The sequence below is a fragment of the Pleurodeles waltl genome, chromosome 9 (assembly GCF_031143425.1).
Source record: "Pleurodeles waltl isolate 20211129_DDA chromosome 9, aPleWal1.hap1.20221129, whole genome shotgun sequence".
Lineage (NCBI taxonomy): Eukaryota > Metazoa > Chordata > Amphibia > Caudata > Salamandridae > Pleurodeles > Pleurodeles waltl.
Genome location: NC_090448.1, coordinates 391,934,181 through 391,959,065, shown reverse-complemented (window position 1 = coordinate 391,959,065; position 24,885 = coordinate 391,934,181). Strand labels below are relative to the sequence as shown.

Genomic DNA, 24,885 nt, shown 5'->3' with positions numbered 1-24,885 from the left:
CTATCAATTGAAAGCAAAATATGTTGAAATCATGGAGGGCTAAATTTAGAGAAACAGGTCTCGCTCTGCTTAACTGCATGAAGACCTAATAATATATGCATAACCTCCAATTCTTGCTTCTGTTTCCACAATTCAGGGGTCCGAGCAGGGTGCATTATTAGAAATCCACCAGATTCCATGAACAGTAAAATCTTTCATTTTCACTTATTCGTGGACATAGACCAACTGCACTACTACTTGTATTTAAGACATGCCCTGCAAGGTAACTATCAACACCTTGTAAAATTGGAATTGCATTTCTATGCTACCCTGCAGCTGTGTTTAATAAATGTTATTTTGAATCTTGCAGCAGAAGTTCTTTTCACATTGCCAAGAGCCATAAGACACAGCATCAGCAACAACGTCAGTCTTAGAAAAACAAACTTTATTCACAAAAACACTAACATAATTTACGGCATAAGGTAGACCCAAGGCCCAATGTCATCTGAACACAGACCCCATGGAGAGTCCCACCAAACACCTCCGAAGATATAATCTTGAAAGAGGACCATGTCCCACAAACCAATTGAGAAGTTTCTCAGCTAACCAGGCCTGAAAAACAAGAGGTAAGAATTAGTAAGAGTGAAGGGAGTTGAGAGTGCTTCCCTAATTAACTTTGCTGGGGTGGAACAAAACATGCCGTATTTTCATCAACTACACAGAAGCAAGTAGGCTTAAAAAAGAGCATTTAAAAATAATCAATAACACTAATTCATAGAAATGCTAAATGTCTTATCCATACACCACCCGCAGCTGGAGTGGATGTGTATGTTTTGCATCAAGACATGCCACAGCCCAAGCAAAGGAAACAATTGCCGTCCTAAAGATATTTACTCCTTTTTTTAAGTGGTAGATAGGACTCCAGTTTCTAGTCAGACCACCATACCAGAATACCAATAGAGGTACAAGTATTGCTAATGTTGTAACTAACATTAATGCACTTCACGTTTGAGGACCAACGACTAAGTCATAGATCCTAGAAAAAACAATGCTTTGATTGTCGTTTGGCCCTGGAACAGGGTTTAGGCTTTAATTTGTTCATCAGTACGTTTAATGCAAAAATAAACAGTGAGCTGCCCCCGTTTTTGAAAATATTTGAGTAGATTAATACCTTGATTTTTTGTGCAATGTAAAGATTGAGTGTGATGCCGTAAGTCAATATTCTGAACTTGTGGCCTCTATATTGGACGCAATTTCTAAGATGCTGCCCATTACTTAAAAAGCCCCAGTAGTCTGATACAAATGTGGTTCCATGGCATGATTTCCTGTGCCATTATCTTGTCTAGGAGCATCCTTAATTAGGCCAGCTTAGGCTACTTTCCTGGTGAAAATAATATTTGATATCACATATTTGTGAGGAATGTGTGTTGCATAATAAATCTAAGTCAGAAGACCGAGTATCACAGATGTTTGAGGAGTTGAGTCATTCCATGGCAGGAGAATTAGAATGAGTTCAGGCCCCATGCTTAAACATGGGCTGATCTGTTTAGCCAGTGGGTTATTACAAGTCTAATACTGAGCAACTGGCAAGATTGACAAAGTGTCCCAATATTTAAATAGGGCTTACCAAGGGATCCAATAGGATTCACTGCTTGTGGGAACATTTTGCCAAGGTGTTACTACACAAACTAAGCGCATGGGTGGAAGAGGAAAATACTTTACTCATAGAAGAAGCCAGTGTTAGACCAAGCAGAGCACAGTATATGGCTGGGTCACCATGCCACCACTGGTCCAAGATTACACACTACATTGTACTGCTGCTGATTTGGCTTCAGAACAGCTTACAAGAAGGCTGAAAAAGCTATAATTTGTACTAAGCTGAACCATTGCCATATTAACCTCTACCACCTCTCCTTGATCAAACCATTCATTCAAACGTCTTGTTAAAAATCTAGGAACAGATAATTTATACAGTAAGAGTTATAGGGCATGGCTTTATGTCAGCCCCTCTGCCAACCATGATGGAAAAATGTGCTTTTAATAAACAAAAAAACAAAAACAAAAAAAATCAGCTTCACCACAGGTAAACAACACAGGCTTACTCGGATGGGTTTACCGCATTTATGCAATGCTTTATACATCTGTGTAAATAAATTACTCAAACAAAAATAACATCCCTGGTGGAGAAGTGTGGCTCAATGGTTAGAGCGGCAGACCCTGAAGCAGAGATCTGGCTCAAGACCAGGGTTCAAGTCCCGCTTCGGCAGGTCTTGGGCTCAATTCCCCTTGACCAGATAATTCTCGCCTCGGTGCCTAATCTAATTCATGGGTCCCACTCTGCAACTCTGGGCAATAGCTTGCTTAATCTCCACAACGGCCCCAACAGCGCTTGGATGCCTGGCTTCACCCTGGGGGTGCTCAGGAGTGGGCGCCTCACAGGGAAAAGCCAGGAGGGGTTCCATAGCGGTACGAGTACAGCGCCTTGAGACCCTAACGGGTGAGTAGTGCGCTATACAAGTGCTAATTTACATTGTAGAGCATATCATCTAATTTCCTGATATGAGGAGTGCATTGAAATATGCATTTAAAGGTGCACCTAACAAAAGCATCTAGGTCCAAGATTAAAAGCATGTGTCCTGGCAGTCTGATTATGTCCTCCTTCAAAAGCACATATGCCCAAAATAGCCCTGCTAATTTTAGAAGAGGTCCAAAGTGCACAGCTTATATAAATTTAATAGCCCTCGAATCTAGACTTTCGCATGGTCAACAGGATATAGAGCGGCCCACCCAAAGGAGCTGTAAGGTATGAGCTAGCCATCCAGTCCATCCTAACCCAAGCTCTAACTGAGAATATCTTACGGTGGACAGAGTTTTGGAAAACCTCCTGCATGCTCATTTTTAAAGCAAAATATCTACTTTTAATGTGATCGCAACTTGTGGTGTTTGGGTATCTAACAGTGCCTGGATCTTTTCATATCTGGCAGAAACAAAAATGTTAAATGACTTAATTGATTAAACTATACTTAAAAGACTGGCTTCTATAAAGAAACTATTGGGAAAATAAAAGAATAATTAGATATTTCTCCTTCCCCTTTCTGACAAATATTGAAAACAAACAGATTGCGCACACACCATGTTGTTGGTATGCAGTATTCCGTAAATCATGATATTTAATGCAGAATGTGAGAAACATATTGCTAGAGATTTTTTTTAATAGTAGTAAAGAACACTGGCAGCACAAAAAACAAAATACCTTAAAACAATCATCTTGCACCCAGTGTCATAATGATAATATCATTACAAATATACACTAATACAATTTGTATTAATTCCTTATTATTTTAGTTGGCACATGTTTCAAGAATGAATCGTATTTTCAAGGCTAACATCTGCCGAAATAGAAGTCATACCTGATAAATAATCACAATAGCCTTCTAGCATTGCCAAGTTTATGTAGTGTAGTAGTTAGAGGAAATAATTTTGTCCCGATTGCCATTTTGGGTTTTGCGTTCTAGATTTATTAAATCATTGCCAAGGAAACACGCCATTACCTATTCATCATCCCCTTTTAATGCTGCTGTTTTCTGGGACAAATTTTGACAAATGCCATATAGTGAGGTATATTTGGATGGCTGTGCGGCACCATGTTGCAGGTAAGGATTCACACTAATCATATTTTTTTTTATTTCTGTATTTGTTAGGGACAGAATGCTTCATATTCATTCTGCTTTCTCGCTGGTTTGTAATTTTTCATTTTTTGTACTTTTGAATACATTAGCATTATCTATTGTTTTAAGTACCACAACAATATAATTGTATTAATTTAAGATGTTTATAATTATGAACAGCGTACACTAATTAGATCTGGGATAAAGTATCCTTCTCTCATACATTACAAGGATACTGCAAGTTAGAGAGGAGCTCCATGACCATATACAGAAATGAAGCTGATGACAGAGTTCCTTTATGCGGTCATGGAACTCTGAACTTTCAATATCCTTTTAATGTGAGGCAGAGGATATTCCTTACTATCCATGATCACATCACCACCCTTGCCACAAACTGCTTAAGTCTTTAATGGCTTACACTTTCATGTGAAAGAGATGTAGTGGCTGCAAATATGCCCAATAGAAGCATAATCTTTAGAGCAAAATTAAACACACCAAAAAGCATGTAGTAATTTATTGTAAATAAATGTTTAAGTTGAACATAACTCGGATTAAAAAAAAGCTACAGCTCAAAATCTGTAGAAACACGCAGAAAGATTCTATTGTTCTATAATGCCCAAAACTACATGTATTACCATAAGTCTCTCTTTACTGGTAATTATTCATTTTACAAAAACAGTAAGGTAAACATTTTTGAAACTACAGCCGTAATTATGAAATGTGTAAAGCCTTTCGCTTTGGCTGCTGGCTCTTGCACCAGTCATAATGTTACAACTCAACTGTAATAACTTATTGCAGTTGAGGGGTTATGTATTTTCTTATTAGAGGTGACTAGAGATGTTACAACTTGACTGTAATAAGGACATTAGATATGGCCTTTTATACAAAGATTGCTGGGTCCTGTGTATGATAATGTGTTTGAGAGTTGTCATTGTAATTTTTCTTCCATTGTAAAATTAAATGCAATTTATTGAGTGAGTAATGGAGGCAGACCCCTACCAGTTGTGCTCTAAGAGACTGGTCCAACAACAGGTGATTTATGGACTTCAGCAGTCTAGTACTGCATAATGAAATATCTTCCTCTAACCCACAACATTCTAGTACATACAACACGAAATTAACCCCTGTCCATTACTGCATAGTTCTGCATAATCATAATAATTACATCTCAACCTCATTATATACAGACCCCGCCCTCCTACAGCACATAGTTACCAAACAGGATTGAGAGGGGTTGAGTGTAACATACTTACCCAAGTAATCGTCCATTAGAGAGCCGATTGCAAACTGCAAGAGGAGGAGATAAGCATCAGACACTTGTCACAGGGTGAGTACTTCTTGCCTTCTCTCCCTCAAATCCTGTGAATTCCACCCTCACTGAAGCAGGGCAATACTGGGCTGGTATCCCCTGACCACCACTGTCCTACCTCAGGCAGTGCTTGATTGATGGCAAAACAAGAACAATTCCAGACTACCAAAAGCAACCCTTTCTGTCAACTTCACCCCAATACAATCCTGTAGTAGGCAGTGTTGTCGCTCACACACAGTAACCCACTGCAGACAGCATATCAGACCAAAGACAGTGTTTACCATGCTGACTGTGCCCCTCAAACATCTGCATTTTCCCCAGTGTGCTGGCAACAGACATCAGTCACCACAGCAAAGGGCCCATTATTTATCACAGGGATTCTCCTTTTTATGAAGTGCACACTTGGTTCCCAAACACTCCCATACTAACCAACATAAAGACTGCCATGCTGACTGTGCCCCTCAAATATCTGCATTTTCCCAATGTGCTGGCAACATACATCAGTCACCGCAACAAAAGGCCCATTATTTATCACAGGGATTCTCCTTTTTATAAAGGGCACATTTGGGACCATATGTACAAACACATTTTCCCATAGACAAAGAATGGGCAAAACTGCTTGCTACATCTGGCCCCTGGTTCCCAAACACTCCCATACTAACCAACATAAAGAGTGCCATCACATGAGCTGCAAAGAGTGCCACAAACCCAGACTGTGAAAAATAAACTACTGACTAATTGTGGCATTCCTCTAAGAATGTTTGCCTATTTGCAGACACTGGTCAGCCTTGCATGCAACATGAACTCACAATATCATTTTTGTCCACACGAGTTCCCACAATCTTCAGCCGAATCTCATCGTCCTGCTGGATGACAATGTCCTGAAACAGAAATTTACAAGTGAATCACAGCACATCAATGATAAATCATGATTGGGAATGCATTACCCATCAACCACAACAGCAAATCTGCACCGTTTCCACACTGTTCTACAGGCTCATAAAATCCATACCAACCAGCAACATCTGCATGTCCACCCTGCTAGATTATAATGTCAAACAACATAGATATTTGTGCTGGACAAAGCAAATACACAAATATACAGCACTGTGACCAAAATTAGTCTCGTCTATGACCTGCCTGCCCCACCAATTTCATTATCACCCTACAATAAGACCTTCTATGCTCCCTAAAAGTCCCATTTGTTAATTTCTAGATCAGGTATCACATGTGTTTCCTTACTGCTCATACAGATACTTCTTTTCTACTCCTTGGTCTCTGCTTCACAGCTGATATTTTGCAATACCCCCAATCTCACCCACTTCTGATCTCAAAATCGTTGTCCCATGTCATCTGACACCATTTGCTATCACCACGCTGCAGGCTGGGACTTGTAATGTGGTACTTGCTCAAAAGAAAATCCCAGCATGCAAAGTGCTGTTCGCTAAAAAGTCAGGGTGACTAATGTAGTCTAACATGGCAGGGGCCACTTGATAACCATGCTCCACCATTCTCATCTCTCTCTGCGTAGATTCTTGCTGACCTGTAACAGTTAATTTTATGTTGAGATTTGGCTGCATTTTTTTATGCACAGCATCATGTGAAAAAAAATCAAATTGATTAAAATTTACATTCCATACATATTTATGATTTTCCTTTTACTCAATACAGTAATTTCTTTTTGCATACTTTATTGGAGGAATCTTTTCAAAAGATCATCTTTAGTTAAATTATTTTCTGTGTGATGCACGTTTTAACTATAATCTAAAAGTGTATCACATTTCAGTTCTCTTGGTAGAGTCATCAGCAGAGAATACAACAAATTTTAATTCTGAAATATAAATATTCTAAGATATGCATTTTGCATTTTCTCCCAATATGCTGTTTAACTGAACATTATTTCTACCCTGCTTTCTTAGACACCCGCGTCCAAACCTCTTAGTGTTCAGTTTATAACTTTGAGGACAATTGCAACCTCTGCATTATCAATGCTTTACCATTATGGGAAAAGCAGTTGGTCTATTTGTTTCTGGTATTTACTTTGTCATGTTCCCTTGTTTAGTCACGGTTATTTGCTTTTTTATTTCTATTGAAGCTCTATAAATATGTAAAGTAAAAGCACCAAATCGTATGCCTCATTTAGTCCTCTTCGATTTAAAATAGGGGTCTCTATCCAGCAATCCAATTTTTTCCTTGGATATCTTGTCTTGGCAATTGCTTGAAAAGTTGTAACATCACAAATTCGATTTGTTGAAAATGATGTCTTCGGCAATTGCATTTTCATATAGCAGTTCTGTTGTCTTATGTTTGAATGATACTCATTTCAATATAGTAGCTCTTTCTGTCATGTCTAAGTAGAAAAACGTGCGGTAACATATTATGGCATACACATTACAAAGTGTGACAGATCAAGTTATTTTAATCTTTTTGTTAGTGTGTAAATGTTTAAATGTATGACCCCTAAATGCATAGGTACAATTTACACTCTGTAAAAGTGTGAATGTTGAGGTCCTTATTTGTGCCAATGAACATTTTCTTTCTATGGCAGCACTCTTCACCGTGGTAATGACCTTATTGATGCAGAGTTTATACTTGGGCATTTTTCAAAAGTTATCCCTGGGCTGGATGTTATCTTCTTCAGCTCAGAGTTTGGGTCAAAGAACCTCCAATTCCGATTTATGGTTGTCTTGATTAGTTATCTTTGTTGGGAAATTTTTGTTTCAAATATAAAGTCATCACTCGGTTTCTTGTCTTTACATTCAAATAATTCATCTGCTTTAATCTTTGTTCTTTGTAATTCTTAGAGCAGCCCCTCTAATTATCTGAGTAAGTTTAACTTTGATCTCATCAAACTTTATGTGCAATGTACCATTGCCAGTGAAAACTTGATGAAAAAATAAATTGTCCCCCACTGCAGGTTTTTTTTTTAATACCTTTGTTTGCAATGGAATCTTTTTTTTTTTTTTTTTTTTAAACAAGTATGTCCAGAACCGGGATAGTTGTTTCACTTACACTGCTTGTAAGTTATAGTTTGGTTGATAAGTTGTTCACAGTCGCCTTGTTCTGTTCTAACTGCTATCTCATATCCAAACACAAGACAATATATTTAATTATAATTTCAAATGATCCATAAATTTGCTTTTGCTTAAAATTTACACTTGCATGTGAAAAAATATTCCATTAATCTGAACATAAATGTGCTCTGCCACTGAAAGTTAATTGCATGGGTGCTTAGCCTCAAATAATTGTAAAAATATGTCCTTCACTCCATATGTCTCAGCAATACCCTTCTTATGAATCCAATATTAGTCTTAAGGTTTGAAACATCTGTTGTGCAAAGTGGCAAATTCCTTTTCTTTTTAACACCATTTTATTTTGTTAGATGTCTGTGGCCTCTTGGACGTAGGACTCCACTGTTGGTTGTAAGGAATAGTCCTTGTCAACTGCGGTTGGAACAAGTGGAAAACTAAGAGTGTGGTAGAAATAAAATGCTATAAAATAGGCTTTGAGGAGAATTATTTTGAACTTATATTTTGTTTGTCAATATTAATGAACTGAAACATGTTGCCCTATCTACAGAAGACTGCCGGTTGCACCAAAATGCCCTGAAGCTTTTACATAACATCTAAATTACCTTATATAGTATTCTCTCAATCAAGAAATTTGCAAGGATGTAGAATAATAGATTAAATATGCATGGAATGTAAAATTAATGAAGGTAAATCACCAATATACAACTGGTTATTTCCAGATCAAGGAAGGGAGTTCTTCTTACTGCAGTATCCAACTTTCAGAACAGTCACTCATTTATTGCTTAACCCCTTTAAAATGCAAAATATGATGGAGTGCATTATTTTATCACCCATAGCAGTTCTCACCTCATCAGTTGTCTTGTAGCATGGCGGGTTTGAGTTAGGATCAAACTCCATCTCTGAAGGAATGGACTAGGAAAAAGAAATGAGTAAGGACATGAATACACTTCACCTACCTTATGGTGCTAAAAGTCTATGGAAGGCATCAGAAAAGAGCACAATATATAACCTAATGAATTGAGTTCTTTCTGATACAGGTTTTAATGACATTTCAGAATGCTGTAGTATTTTTTTCACCTTGTCTTTTTTTGTGAGGGAATGGGAAAACAAAGATGATGTGATGTGGGTGCACAATCCAGGGGTTTCAGACTGTGAATAAAAAAATCTTTCTTCCCTTTGGTGTAAATCTAAAGTTAGGTTGGGTTCAGATAATGAGAAATTCATCTTTGATGCTGCTGTAGAGGCTCAGGTTTTGTGGGGTGACAACCTTATGGCAAAGCCTGGAAGTCATTTGACCAGATAAACTCTAAACTTACCTCAGACTAGTACTGGCAGCCAAACAAGGAAACAAATGGCCTGAGCCATGCACTCCTTCCCAGGTCACAGAGCACAGCGTGGTCCTGCATTCTGTGTTTTTTGTATTAGGAAGATAGTTTACAGAGTGCTTCTTTTTTCCTCTACGAGAGGTTCTGAAAATGTCTTTGGACTAAACAGCGTAACTGTACCAGCAATGTTGGAAACACAACTATAGACATAGTTAACTTTGACAAGAGTGACTTTGGCTGAACCCCCCCCCCCCCCCACCCCAGGTCGAAAGGTGCCAAATGTGATATTCGACTTTACAAAAGGCAAAGTGGGAAGGCTACATGGTCTCCTACTAGGGAATATACTCTCAAGCAAACATGTATTACAAAACCTTATGACAACTCTGTTTACTCCTCCTTCTCCTCCCAACCCCTCAAATAATGCAGAAGGCAGTGGGCACTAATGCTGAAAAAAGGCAGAATATGGTGACTCCTGTAGAGCATACTCACTTTTGAAAGTTGACATTTTTCCCAAAATAATTCTAAAGAGGCTGCTTACATACATACTAAGTGCAACACACAATGATGACTTGCTAACCCCAAATTCATAAAACAGCAGTAGCCTTCTGATAAGCACACGCTTTTATTACATTGGAAAGGGTTGTTTTTTATGGTTGGTACCAAAGACCCATGTGCTCAGAATATCATTAATGTGACCAAGTCCTCACAGACGGGGAGGTGTTAGTGTACATTATCACAGAAAGAGGAAAAAGGCAAGGATGCCCAGCTTTATCCCAACATAGTTTGCATAGAACATCGAGCTGCTTACAGCATTTAACAGAAACATATGCAGGGGTTTGCAGTCACGTCGTTCTATGTGCACGTGTATATATTTATAACAGCCCAATGCAAACTACTTTCTCTTAGTTCCAGCGATACGTCTGCAAATCTGGGACAAGCCCAATGTTTTCGTCACAACTTCCTGTGCACCCTGGATGGGTAATTATCTGAAACTCAGTTGGTGTCTGAATGAAATAAATATTTGGAACTGAGAGCTAAGTATGGATTCAAAACTACTCTACAAGAACAACTTTCTAAAAACAATTATTTGAAAGGTAACTAGGTTAGATCAGTTGTTCTTAACCTGTAATCCGAGGACCCTTGTGGGTCCGTGAGGTCTAGCCTTGACTAGGTTACAACATTAAGTAGTATTAAAATGAAGACATTAAAATTAATAACAGTTAAAATTAAAGACACAAAATTGAAAATGCGAAAATGGTTTCTATATTTGATTGTGAATCAAACAAAATATTTCAGCATCTGTTTGGTGTATAATTGTTGTAATTTTATATACTGTTTTGGAGGTCAAATCATATAAATTGCTTAGGCTGGCAGTATCCAGAGTCCAATAATGACTCTGATGGAGTCCCCGGATTCCAGTAATGATTCAGTGGGGATTCCACAAAAGTCAAAAGATTAAGTAATAATGGGCTGGATAGACTATGGTCCCACTTGTGGATTGGGTTCCCCTTGGCCTCCATCTAGAGCACAATCAGATGCAATTCAATGAAAAAATAAAACATGGCTGTTTTCCATCTAGCAGATCAAACAAATATCCTTCAGTAAACACAGCATTTTAGTGGTCTGGCTGCAGACAAAATTCTAATCAAAATATTTGTTTTCACTCATATTTCTGTAGCTTTTAGGCCAATCATCATTAATCTTCCCAAATATGTCTCTATCAGACTGTGGACTGATATGTTAGAGTTAATATGAAGTTAGACAGCCCATATCAAACACGACAATACAGGACTACTACAAGTAATACACAGTACCAACCTTCTACTAAGGTTGCAAGCTGGTTCACGCTGACAAATCACTGACAATGACAAACGCATGCAGCAACTCATAAGGATTTTTGTTTGAGTTACAATATATTTGAAAAGATACTGAAGATCCAGTTTGTGAAAAAAAATTAAAGCAAAAGATAATTGATGGAATCTCATTCCTCAGTTCATATTTGGACTGTGACGGCTAACCAGGAGATAGTAATCTTACATACTCTGGATAAATTACAGACTGTTCACTTGAGGGGGTACACTGCTATGTTGATACGCTGTTTTTCAGGAATTATATATTGGAGATGCCTAGATTTCTGCCAGATTTCTAATGGTTTGTATGCTCATGGCACTTTGCAGTTTATGAAAACAGAATCAAAACAACGTGTCTGGACAAAATATCAATATGAATACAGTTCTTGTGGGCTAAAGTGCTAGGTTTTGCTTTTGCCAACATTTGAGCTGCAGCGCATTCTCTGCCTTTTGCTTTGCAACTAGACAACTATTAGGACAATAGTGCAAGGGTCTCGCAAACAAAGGGAATAATGCATGTTAATATAGATTTACATTGTCATCCTATTGTAGTGATGATGGTTAAAAGCGACTGTAACTGGGCTAGAAAATATCAATCAAAGGAGAAGCTCTAAAAGAGTTCAGCAAAGACAAGCCTTACTGGTGTATATGTCTCTCTGTAGGTGAATAAATCAAATATATTTAAGGCAGCTGCAGCGATCACTATAACTGTGGACAATGGAGTAGGTACATCAGTGATAAAAGCCACAATTATGTTTTGCATGAGAAGGATGGAGCAGTGACTAAAGTGTGTTTATTTTACAAGGTCATCCCAAACACAGCAATTTGGGTCCATCCCAAAGTACGGCCATACATTTGTTCAACAACTGGCTACCTATGATTTACATCAAGTAGGATTAAAAACGAATTTGGCATGAGAAATAAATAGACCTATACATACCATGGTTTGTATGCTCCAAAATATAACCACTGCCCTCTTGTCATGTTTTAACCACATCAACCACTGAGCCCACATCTACCATATATCTACCCCATTTGAAGAGGAAGTACAATACTCACATGTCTGGAAATGAAGCAAGACATGGGTCCAATCTCTGTGAAAAGCCCAACCTGGAGAGTGAGAAAAGAAGGTATTCAAACACTGCAGGTCAGACAGCAGAGAAGGCAAAGCCAGCACCATGGCCATTCTATGGCCACCATTAAGTAAATTCACCAAACCAACCTCTAGCCCCCAACCACATCAATGGGATGTGACTTGTTACTAAATCTAAAGAGGATAGCGGGAAAGCCTCATTGTGGGGGGTGGTTTGGAGCTGGTGAAGACACAGGACGTAAACTGCAGTGATGAGAGATAAAGTAAAAGCACACCACATGGAGGTAAAATTAAAGAAGGTTTTATGAGGTTACATTCAAATACAGAAAAAACTGCAAACAACCCTGGTTTGTTCTGAAGAGTGGGGCACTTGGTACCAAGTAAAAACCGCTACTTTAAATGTTTTTTTAATTGAATGCCCTTTGTAGGTTGAGCTATCACCTTGAACTTTATTCTATCTCAGATAACTGATATTCTTGCAGTGTGATGCCAGTAATCAACACTTAGCCGCGCCATGACAAACATGGAAGGCAGGTTCCCCAACTCAAGTAACCAAAGTGCTCACTCACTCATTGCTTGACCCTCACCTGTAACAGAGATTTATATTTAAGCCAGAAAGAGTTCTGCTAGCAGTTGCATAGTTCTCCATACAGAAAGACAGAAAAAAAATCACATTACCAGCATTTACTTGCCCTGAGACTAGAATATTTTCAAAGAAGATCCCAAATACCTCAGCAGAAATTAGCGAGTCAATAGGTTTGAAATATATTTCCGAATGTGTGCGTTGAGAAACAACAAAGGTCTTTAAAACATCTAGGAAATTTGGCTTACAAAACTGCTAAGCTACCAATCATCAACAAATACTTCTACAGACTGAACTGCCTATCCAAGTAGAAGTTCCAGAGTTTAAAAATAAATTACCTTCTTTGAGGACTCCCTTCTTCATCTTTGGACAGTGAGTAGAACTGAGACTGTGCATAGGTAAATATTGCTAATTAACAATTTCTTGCTGTCATGCATTTCCCTGAACGCTTTCTATTGTCTATTCTACCATCTAATACTACCTCACACGTATAGATGTGTGGCACCGTCTTCCATGATTATATGCATAGTGTGCTTCATTTACAAGTTGTACTGTGTAAATGTAAACTAACATGCTGTGTTAGTGAATAACACTGTCCCACAATCTCAAGCACAGACTCATGGTCACCCATGTACATGTTTACCTCGAATAACTTTGTTACAAAAAGGCATTGTTATTTTTGCTGAATTAAACTGAGAGTCCATAAAGAGCTCCATGATCACTGCAGACAGACCTGAATGTCAAGCGCACAGGCAATCTGTGAAGAGACTTCACTGGTAAAGATCAATCTTCAGTTCTTAACAATCTCACCTGACTAGCCATCTAAAGTGTCCAAGCGCCTGTGACTTCCAAACTAAGGACCCAGAAAACGGCTCCAGTGCAAATTAGACTCCGGGAAACAACTGTGTTGAAACTGGGCACAGCCCTTTGATGTCGAAAGTAAGCCAAAACAGTGACTAAGAAATGCGACTGAGGTGCAAGGGCTTATTGCTCCACTAGACAAACAGTTTCCAAAAATTAACACAAAAAGCAACTGTCCGAGCCCTGAACTAGTGATTTTCAACTCCTAAAATATGGTTTTGTATTTGGATTCAACATTGCTTTTCGTTGATTTTGATGATGGTGTTTCTTTACCTGCTTTCACCAATTTTCTTACCCGACATGTTTTATCCAAGATCTCTTCCAGACTTTGCTTGTTACAGTGGCATGTGCATCCTTGCACACAGAACATGTGCATTTTGTACCCTTTATGGGGTTGGTTACAACCCTTGTAAGCACCCGACTTTTACATTTTCACATCATGGGTCATTTCTTCAAAAGATAAATGAATGGATTTAAAATACAATGCTCACTAGTCCCTATTTAATGGACAGTATCAAGAGCAAACAGTTTGCTCTGGATAGCCTTGGAATGTGGCAAGTCATGAACTAATACTGTTGTGCATGGATGGTCACATAAAAGTTAGTATGCCCAGCTTCTCTGATTTGTAGTTATCTAACAATGTGGTGTGGGTGTCCTCACAGGCACCTGCTACTGTGCATGCTGTAGCTAGTTTGCACAGCTGTGTGGAGGAGACGTCATCCAGTGGACATGCCTTTCATATGCTTTGCACAACATGTGACATTTGACATGATAGACTATCCAGAGTAATTACCAGTGGTAAGATGAAATCAAACAATTAATCCATTAATGTTTAGTTTTCCTTTATTTAGCAATGTCAATAGTATTTTATAGGAAAAGCCGCCTTTTCTGCACGGTCACCCCGGATTTTCCACCTTTTCCGGGATCCTGTATTTTTGCAGGCTATAGAACTCTGTGTACTCTAACCCTGCTTACTAGTGGTAAAGTGCCTGTATACCCCCTTTAAACATTGTCGACGTGGTTTATTCCTATTTGGCACATTTACCTTGCCTACAAGTCCCTACTATATGGTGTAGAAAGTGCAGCCAGGACCTGAAGTTAAATGCCTCTAGCAGACTGCAGCACTTATTGTGCCACCCAATATAGTGACAGTGCAAACATGGCTTCATGCCTACCCTTTGTATTCTGACTATTGCAGTGTAACCCTGAACAGAGACCTATTAAAATAACCTATTTTGACAGGTAAGAACCTCCCTTTTAAATATTAGTAAGACACCACTTCATACATCTTGTGGCCTACAAGGCAGGGTGCATAGTACTTAAAGGTGGGACATGTAGAACATTTATGTGACCGTGTCTCTACCGTGACAAGGCCCAGAAAGCTATTTTCACTGTGGCAGGAGTAGCTGTTATATGTAGAAAACAAGACAATAGATTAAAATACCAATACTGTATCTTGTGTAATTATTTTTCTAGCTAGTCCCATACACAGTTTCTTTTTCAATAGTTATTAAAAATTAAATTCAATGGTAAAGTCTAATTTGGAAAAAACATTAAGGAAAAGTAACTTTTGAAAAGTTACCCTTTACCCAACTGAACTGTCAGACGGCTAATTAGCATAAGCCTCAGCTTGCTTCCCCCAGTCTGTTCTCAGTCTTGAATAGCTGTGAACAAAGTGTGACATGCCTACTAAGAGCAAACAATAGGCTAACCCGAATGGCAGGCATTATTCCTCATAACTTTACAGAATATTCAGAGTTGGTGCTAGGGGCATCTTATGACACCACACTGTCAAATCCTGTTCGACAGGTCTGTTTGAGACACATGTAATATATATAATCTGCATTTGAAAAGGAGGAAGCAGAATACCACGACAATTTTAGTGTATCGTCTCTCCATTTGCTGATGAGCTCTGCTTTTGTCATACTAGATTTCTGTCTCTGGGGGGGCTGCTGTGGGAATAGTGTGTACTTCAAATGGATTTTAGTGTTAGATGTGATAGAACACAGTCTCCCAACACAAACACCCCCCCAAGCCCATGTTTAATGTGGCTGAAGACTTTTTGACACCTTGAAAATGCCTTGGCACATGGCATTGTGTCTCAAAGCAAACAAGACCAAATGTGAACTCTGGCAAAAGAGGTTAGGGTTACCCCTGGGAACCTTTGTCCCACTGGTTATGGAAGAGCCAGGAATCACAACTACCCACTGGTTGGTGCAAGGCATAAATGTGGAAGCTCCTGGACCTATAGACGATTAGCTGAGAGCTGTACCTGTTGTCCATTACCTGAGGGAAGCCCTGAAGGACTGGACCTGCTCCTTATTATACCCAGGACAAAGAAGTGGACTCCAAGGTTAGTTGCCTGCCCTCCGGAGTGGTTAAAGGGAGACAAACTGCAAGAGGCCTTTTCCTTGAAGTACCCAGTATAACAGTGGCAAATGGACCTGCACTGGACCCTGCTGTTGGCCTTTGCATGCCACCCTGTAAGTCTCTATTTGCCTCCTCTGTGGTCCTGGGAGGCCTCAAATGTACTCCTGTACTTTGCTGGGACTTACAAAATAAGTCAGAAGGTAACATTTTTGACCAGGGCAAACCTGCTTTGTGTATCCAACCCGCACTCCATTGCAGCCAGCCCCAAATCCCACCTAGGTCCCGGTCTAACACAACTATAGGCTATCACGGGAAACATCCTGAACAACTAGGTCTCAACGACTACTTGCCTGAACCACTACTGCTAAACAACTAAAAAGTCTCTACGACTAAGTACTGAACAACTACTGTCCAAACAACAATTGCGCCTGAATAACAATTGCCTGAACAACTAATTTTAAGGTAAGGTTTTCTTTTTGGTTTTTATGGTTTATTTGTTGTTTAGAATATATATATTAGTTGTTCAGGCAATTGTTATTCAGGCACAATTGTTGGTTGGACAGTGGTTGTTCAGTACTTAGTTGTAGATACTTTTTAGTTGTTTAGCAGTAGTGGTTTAGGCTACAGTTGTTTAGGGCCTAGTTGTTCTGTCACATATTCAGCTATCACTGGCACATAGGGTTTCTTGGCGATATTTCTACATAATTTTAAAAATTCTGATCTGCGGTTCCCCTTAACACATTTATGCCATGCTTGCATCATTTTGTTTATTACATTTTACTCTATTTTTCTAATTCTGTCTGGACTTTTTATTATTTTTCATTTTCACTTTATTACTGTTTTGGTACTGCGTAAATACTTTACACAATGCCCTAATTTAAGCCTGTATCCTCAATGCCATTGTTTCCAGGGGGTGAGCTCAGATTAATTTCGTATCTTTAAGGGTTCACCCTGACTAGAGTTGTGGTTACTCCTTGAGGTAGGCAGTGGCACAACCCAAATAATAATCATATTTTGTACATACTTTATGCCTTCTTACCCAGCATGGTGCAGTAACCTGGAATGTTTCACAGACAGAAATCTCTTCATCCCATACAAAGTGCAGGTTAAATTGATTTCCGCTTTTTCTACTGTCCTGCTAAAGAGGACACAGCTGGTAAAGAAAGGCTAGTATTTGTTTCATTGGGAAAGTGTCAAGGGGACCAGACAAGACCACTGCAGCAACACTCATTTGCAGCCACAACTGGATATACAGTTTAATTTATCTACTTTTTTGTTCATTGGTAGACAAGTGCAAAGATGGTCCATAAAGCCCTGCAGGCCCACTCTAAGCCCCGGAAGAAGGAGGTGAAGAGCACCACCATGAACACATGCACACACGAAAATCATGCAGTACCTACCGATGAGTGGAAACTTTCCTTTTATCAACAAGAGAAAAGTTATTTGTACTTGCATTATTTCAGTTCCTGGCCATGCTTAAAGGGGAGCTATAGTCACAAAGATGTAACATAATGGCACCATTAAGATTCTACGCCAACCTCATTCCTATACCTTGTTGACTTGGGTGACAACAGCATCCACCACCTCGCCCTTGAAGGGCCTGAAAACAATAGCCTTGTATTTCACGGGATACAGCACAAATCCTCGCCCCGGCTGGATCACCCCTGCCCCAATGTTATCGATGGTGGTAACTGCAATCACAAAACCATACCTGTGAAAGAGAAAGGGAGAGATTATAGTGAGTATATGCATTCTATCACATCCTTACCTCTGCCTTAAACACTTTCTCTAATACCATCTCCCCTTTCCCCTCCAGTCCAGTTTCATCAACTTCTGTTGCCGTCTCACCTACAAAGACATCAAACCTCTAATACTCGAGCCTTCCAAATTAGCCTACAGACATGGAACCTGCCATAGAATATCTCTGCTGCATCTCACTTTTGCCTAGACTGCTACCATCACTCCCTACCCAGATATCCTCTCCCTTACAAGATTACTATACTCTACCCTCTCAATTTCATGTTATGCAGAATCCTCTCTGCCAATTCAGCATGCCATACCTTTCCCAGCACTAGTAGAAAAAGAAAAAGAAAAAAAAAAATCAAACTCAGTCTCTTGCTCAATTCGCCTCACTTGCACCACCTTGCTCTACTGATATCAACCTCAAGTCTGCCCTCCCCTCCAACTACTATTTCCCACCACCACTCGCTGGTACTTTCTCCAAGAAACATTCACTGCTTCCCCACATCAAGTCAACCAGTCACTCACTTGCCCGTGCAGGTTCCCTCCACTTCTGTGAATAGCTTCTGCTTCACGGTGTTAAGAAGGTTGGGCCCAAAGTATCGGGGATGCAGCAGAATCTCATGCTCCAGCGAGATCTGAGAGACACAAACAAAGGATATGAATAATTGTCTGCAGTTTATCCCAAAGATAACCTCCCCATGAAGAAAAAACATATCTTTCGGACTATTTTGAAAGCCACAAATCTGATGTTTTTTTCCTGTTGCATTTTTTTCTGGTTGTGCTGCATGCCTATTAGGCCACTCACAGGAGATGGGAGAGCTATTTAAGATAGCAAGTGATGGGTAGTAAAATGTAGAGTTTTATAAGCTAGCATTCATTCCTATAAGGAGGAAATGCTTGCAAGAAGCTGCATTATGGATTAGTGTCTGTAGGTCAAGACGTCACTTGAAATCCACCTGTACTAGGTATTAAAGTTACCTATTTGTCCCACAAGGAGAAACAATGGCAACCAGCGTGAGGCAGCACTTGCAGTATCTGCAGCACCAGTTCAAACCAGGGCTTATCACATGGATGTTATAGGCACTACAACCAGGTCACACTAGCCTCTAGGCAGAGGATGGAGTCAGGAAGAGGTGCTCCAGCACAGTTATTTGTGTTCTTTCTCAGTGCATCTTAGTTTCTCAGTGCATCTTAGGACAGTTAAGCACCTTTTTAGCATGCCACTTGTTCTTCTAAGGAACCAATAAGCAGTGAGAGGCTTGCATTTGAAAGGCAATCTCTTCCCTCTTACCCACTGGCTTTTTTAACACTTGACTACATACAAGGGGGAAAAAAGGCAGAAAGTAGAACTACATTTTATTTAGCATTTCATAAGTCTGCCTAGTGTCACTATGACATATACCATCAGCCATGCCCAACTTTTCAGACAATACCATGTGGCATTTCAGGGACTGTATTTTTGCTTTTAGCAATTTAATTTAAAGGTTAAAAATCTAAGAATGCAAAGTGATGTTGGCTAAAATGCCAGAAATTGCCAAAGGACATGCGATGGAGCCACATGTCAGCTATTTGTCAAAATTTTAGAAAGTCTAGTGATTTTTTTTTTTTTTTAAACTGCTTGTTTCACATGTAGTTTGGGAGTATTCTTGCTTTCATTCACCTCATGCATTAAAATACTCATTGGCAATGCAAATCATTTTGTCTTTTGTGTAGAGAGTTTTATACCGAGCTTCAAGATGCAAAGGTACACAATGGACAGCAGCAGCACAACAATCTCTTAGCATGAGGAACATAGCACGATTCTCTCACATATACATGACAGGCCCAAAACAAAGACAGACTGAGAGGAGTTAAAGGACAGTTATACGAGCCCTGTGAAAACAGACAAACTTACTAATTGAATTACCATAAATTCATAAACTGAGGAAGGATAATGAATCTTCCTTCATCTACCTAGACTGGTATGCTTCATCAGTGCGCCTGGCACCAGGGACGATGCCAGAGTACTACTGTTCACTGGTTGTGAATTTCCTAGTTACGCGTCCCTAATTTGGGTGAGGTTATGACCCTTATGTCTACGTTTATGTTATCACTTGTTAAACTGTAAGGCCACTTTTAAAATTGTGCAGGTGAGCTAAAAACGGCTTTTACTGGTGTCTCCATCCCACAAGATTAAACAAGTATTTGCAATGCAATAGGTCTCACACTTGTTAGAGTTATTGGCGTTGTAAATTGCAATGTGTTTTACCTATGTGTTTTAGTTTGGAGTGTAGTGAATGTAAGTCAGATGCCACAGCAACCCTTCCAGGCCTGTCACTGCAGGAGAGAGGACACAACAAGGCCACCATCTTGGGAGGGTTTTTGCCTCATTTTTACAGACTGGCTGTGATACCCTACAGATGCAACCCTTTCTAGTGTGTTTACCTGAACTTTATGGCACCAAACAAGCCACTAAGAGGCACCTTTGTAGCATTTAACCCAGAGAATGAGGGGGTCAAAATGGTTAGGAACAAAGAAAAGGGGGGCAGCCATATATTTCTGTCTGTTAATCTTTTAAAGGAATTATTCTCTACATTGGCAATACCAGCCTAACGTTTAAAAACATTGACTGTATACAAACAGAATAACAGAAGAGGAAAAATTAATTATAGTGATTTTATTAAGAATGGCATCTACTTTGCAGAGCTATGAAATGGCAGAATCTGTATTACCAAGTGCTAAAAAGGTTATTCCCAGATTGCCCCAACACGCACCAGATAAAGAACCCTGGGGGAGAGGATGTGGCGTAAAGGTCAAAGCTGCTGACTTTGGAGCTGGGAACACGGTTTGAGTCTTGGCAGCGCTCAAAATCCTGTGATTCTGGGCAAATAACGTAATCCCTCGTTGCTACCAAAAATGAATGTGTTCTTGTGTAATGTAACTGCTGCTCATGTAAAGCGCTGTAATTCCTTGGTATCGAGTTTGCACCATATAAAACTGCAAAAAAGAAATAAATAAATCACTCCAATACATTTGTGTCTAGTTTGTGCTACATAAAACTGAAGGGAAAAAAAAACAACTAAATTATCCTGACAGCTATTTAACCTCTTCATCTCTGCATGGTTGAGGCAACTGAATTATAGCAATTTTGTTAAGCACTATGAAATGGCAAAACCTTTATTGCCAATCACTATACAAAAAAACATGAGTTATTCTCAGACTGCACCAACATATACAAGACAAAGAACCTATGAGGAGAAGATGTGGCGTAAGGGCCAGAGCTGCTGAGTTTGGAGCTGGTGAACACAGTTCGAGTCTTGGTGCAGACTTAACATCCTGTGATTCTGGGCAAATGGCTTAATCTCCCCTTGCTACCAAAAATGAATGTTTTTTGTGTAATGTTACTGCTGCTCATGTAAAGCGCTCTAATTCCTTTTGTATCGAGTTCACACTATATAAAACTGCAACAAAAAAAAAAGAATCTGTATTGTATGCCTTTTGTAAAGCACATTCTGGCCGTAGCATCGAATTGCTGAGAAGAACCAGTGAGTCACAAGAGTACAAATACAGAAAATAATCTGTCTCTGTGGCCATTCCACGGTCACCGCCTTCCTAATGGGAGAACAGCCAGGTTTTCAATTTCTTTCTGAAACAGTGGTATGACTCTGTCTGCCTAATAGCCTGAGGGTGGGCGTTCCAAAGTCTGGCTGCCCCCACTGAAAAGGCTTTATCCCCCCTCCCCCCCATCTCACCCTATGACGGCGAGGCACCAAAATCAGCTGCTGAGAAGATGATCTAGGGCACTGAGTCAGCTGGTAGGGCTGCAAAACGGATCTAAGATAATTGCAGCCATTTTGATGGTGGGCCTTAAAGGTTAAACAGAGGGTCTTAAACTTGATCTGTTTTTCCACTGGAAGCCAATGTAGTTATCAAAGTCTCCTGCTAGCTGGTGAGGAGCGTGGAAGGTCTAAGACCAAAACGAGCTGCTGCATTCTGAATGAGTTGTAGCCTATGAAGTGCGGACTTGCTAATGTTTAATATTAAGGCATTGCAGTCATCCAATTTCAACATAACCAATGCCAGGACCACCACAATTTGCAGGTCTGCCTGAAGAAAGGGAAAAATGCTCTTAAGCATTCTTAATGCCCAGTAGCAGCATTTAACCGTCTGGTTCACTTGATGCTCAAATGAGAGGGCACTGTCAAATACAATGCCCAACTTTCTGGCCGAGAAGCGCGGGCTGGGCAGTCACTACAGGGCTCTGGCCACCATCGGGGGCTCCATAACTTAGTATCTACTCCGAAAAAAATTATTTCAGTCTGTTCTCCGTTAAGTTTGAGCCAATTGCTGCTCATCAAAAAGCGCTCCAATTTCCTTGTGTCGAGTTCAAACTACATAAAACTGCTAAAAAAAAAAAGAACCTGCAGACATCGCAAAGAAACAGTAAGATGCCCAAAACCAAGGAAGACAAAGAAACAACATACCGGAATGAGCGAAGTGGCAAGGCAAAAGAAAAAAATAGTGCACCGACATGCAGCTAGCTGGCCAATCGTAAAATAATCCATGTAACAAGGTCAGTCTCCAAGGCCGTAACAAAACAGCCTCAAGGCAGGACAAATGTAAAGCATTTACCAACGACATCAAGGGGTTTTTGAAAGGCAGACTTAGGAATAAATGAGAGTGATCAGCGTAGTGAAGATCTAAAAAGGGGGATTGTGCAATGGACCCCGCTTATTTTTTCAGTAAGCATGTTTTGACACTTGAATGTTGGGATCAGGCGCCTTCCTCAGGACTATGGGTACGTCAAAAAAAAATAATTGTGAAGCATTCCCTGGTTCACAGAGCATGTTATGCCTGCGCTCTCTATAAATCTTTTGGTTATTTTATAAGGTGGTTAAACAGCAGTGGAAACACCCTTTCTTCATAGAAGAGGTACACCCGTCCTTCAAAGGGCAGAGACCAGTAGTGAGCAGCAGCATAATATTTCCCCATCACGAGATACAAATAAGGACGCAGCAGTGCAAGGTTTGTTCCTCAGAGAACAGGCACAGCTTGGCAGTATGAAGGAAAGTTTTCCTCTCGCACAGAAGACAGCAAGTGTAGGCTTCCATTCCTCACAGAGGTGATCCAACAGGGAAAACTAGTACAAGTTTTAATCGCTAACAGAACATGTGGACTTAAGGCATGTAGGTTACGATAGATCTCTGGAGTGGGGGCTTAACTCACTGAGAGGAATATATCGGTAGATGAGTGAGTGAACATATGAAGTCAGAGACCCTTCTCACTTAAATGATATTCCAAGTCTGTATCCTAAAAGCTCTGCTGCTGGTACTCATGGACCAGCTGTTTATGTTGATTCTTCGGTTTTCCACGTACTGAGAAGTACAAGTTACCTACTAGCTTATTTTATTACGAGAAGCCTAGCAGCATCCTACGTAACTATGCTCGAGACAGACACACCACTGTCAACCTCTTCAAAAAGGTTTCGAATACGCTTACACGAGGTGCAATCCCAGCTTTGGTCTTGTTCAAATTGCTGAGGGCCACTAATGAGGAGGAAATCGAGCTGTCGTTAAAAGAGAGAGGAGTGAACCACTAGTTCTATTAATAGGAAACGTGTAATATTTAATAAATATACATGTTAATGGATCTATAATGTGCTCTTTATATGGAGGTGATAATAATCTCCAGGGCCCGTTTGCATACTGCCACCACTACCCGTTATAATTATCACTCTCGTCGATTCAGTACTGAGGAATGGGTGTCGCCGGAGAGCAGTGCTAGATATCAATCAAGGGACTGCTACCGTCGTTTATCTCACTAATAACAAGGGGCTGGGAGATACAGTATTCAACCACTTCAGGCACACGGGGCAAATAAGACAACACAAACGTAATTTATCTGACTCAGACCATATAAGCCTCTCCAAACTAAGCAGCCTCTCTCGAAATCAAATTATTAAATCCCGAGTTTACGGTTTCCCAGCCGTACATCTATAGAAAACATCTTATCCCAAAGATCAAACACTCCGCTCCACCTACCACAAAAGAAAAATCGAGGCAAGAAAAAGCGTCCTAGATAAGAGGTCGAATACTCCTCTGCGGAGGTGCTATCGAGGATTAAGGGAAAGAGGCATGCTAGTTCGTTTAGTCCTGCAGTCTTACATGTCCACGCAAGAGTAGTTCAGTCAGCCCAGGTTGTGTTCTTTGCATCTTGGTACGAGCAGTCCGCTCTCGCATTATACCTTGATCCCTACAAGCTCCAGAAAGCAGAGAGAGTACCTGGAGTGACAGAGGCACTCACGCAGACCCGAAAAACTTGACAGTTCTGCTATTAAGAGGTTTTGGCACTCATGGGTGGTGTGATAGTCCTTTTTGGAACGTTTCTACTGTTATGGTAAACCTAGAGAAAGGGTGGATATGGAGGGGAACAATCTGGCCACGAAAGCTAGTCTAACCGTGCCGAAAGGTGGTAGTGGCGTCAAGCGGTGGAAGTTTGTCTATTCAAGCAAGAAAGGGCTGCTTAGTTCTGAAAAGAAGTGGTTGTTTAATTCAGTCCTAAAGGGATGGTGACATTCTAAATCTGGAAGGGAGTCAAGTCCCTAAATAGTAATGGTCATATAGTGGTTGGAAAGCTGGAGCCAGAAGGATGGGCTAGTCATTGAAGAATGAGCAGAGGAAGGCATGCGGCAAAGGAGGTGTCTCCGTTTCTCACTTACGTGATAAAACATGATGCCCCCTCGACTTCAGCTCTAGTCGACCCGGCAGGAGCTCTGCCCTGTTCCGGAAGTATATCTAAATTCCCAGCATGCAATGCGGCGCCAGGACATGTGACCCAATGCAAGATGGCGCTGCCCCAAACCGTTCTTAGAGGCGCCGAGTTCAAAGCCCTTATCCTATCTGAATCGTCCATAACAGTCTCAGGGCTGCTGCTCTTTCAAGAGGTTTACGAGCCAGACGTTATAAGAATAATCTTGAATGAAGACACCGTGGGACGCTCATAGTGAACGCTGGCAATTCGGGAGAGGGTACTTGACGCTTGAACATTATTCCAAGAAAGGCGATTCCATTAACTGACAAGTTTTCTTAATGCA

At 40.2% G+C, this 24,885-nt stretch overlaps 1 protein-coding gene across 2 annotated transcripts; it reads right to left on the bottom strand.

The window, feature by feature from the left end:
* Positions 1-407: 407 nt before the first annotated feature.
* POLR2G (RNA polymerase II subunit G) lies at positions 408-24,628 on the bottom strand. 2 transcript variants are annotated; one of them, XM_069207079.1, is made up of 8 exons: positions 24,511-24,628; positions 18,339-18,448; positions 17,622-17,781; positions 12,223-12,273; positions 8,835-8,900; positions 5,766-5,837; positions 4,901-4,934; positions 408-591 (listed from the first exon to the last, which is right to left on the bottom strand). In XM_069207079.1, the coding sequence occupies exons 1-8, from the start codon at positions 24,520-24,522 to the stop codon at positions 578-580; spliced, it is 519 nt and encodes a 172-aa protein (XP_069063180.1). In that variant the 5' UTR covers positions 24,523-24,628; the 3' UTR covers positions 408-577. The 2 variants fall into 2 exon arrangements, with proteins under 2 accessions (XP_069063180.1, XP_069063179.1); XM_069207078.1 differs by lacking the exon at positions 24,511-24,628 and adding an exon at positions 23,957-24,469.
* Positions 24,629-24,885: the final 257 nt, after the last annotated feature.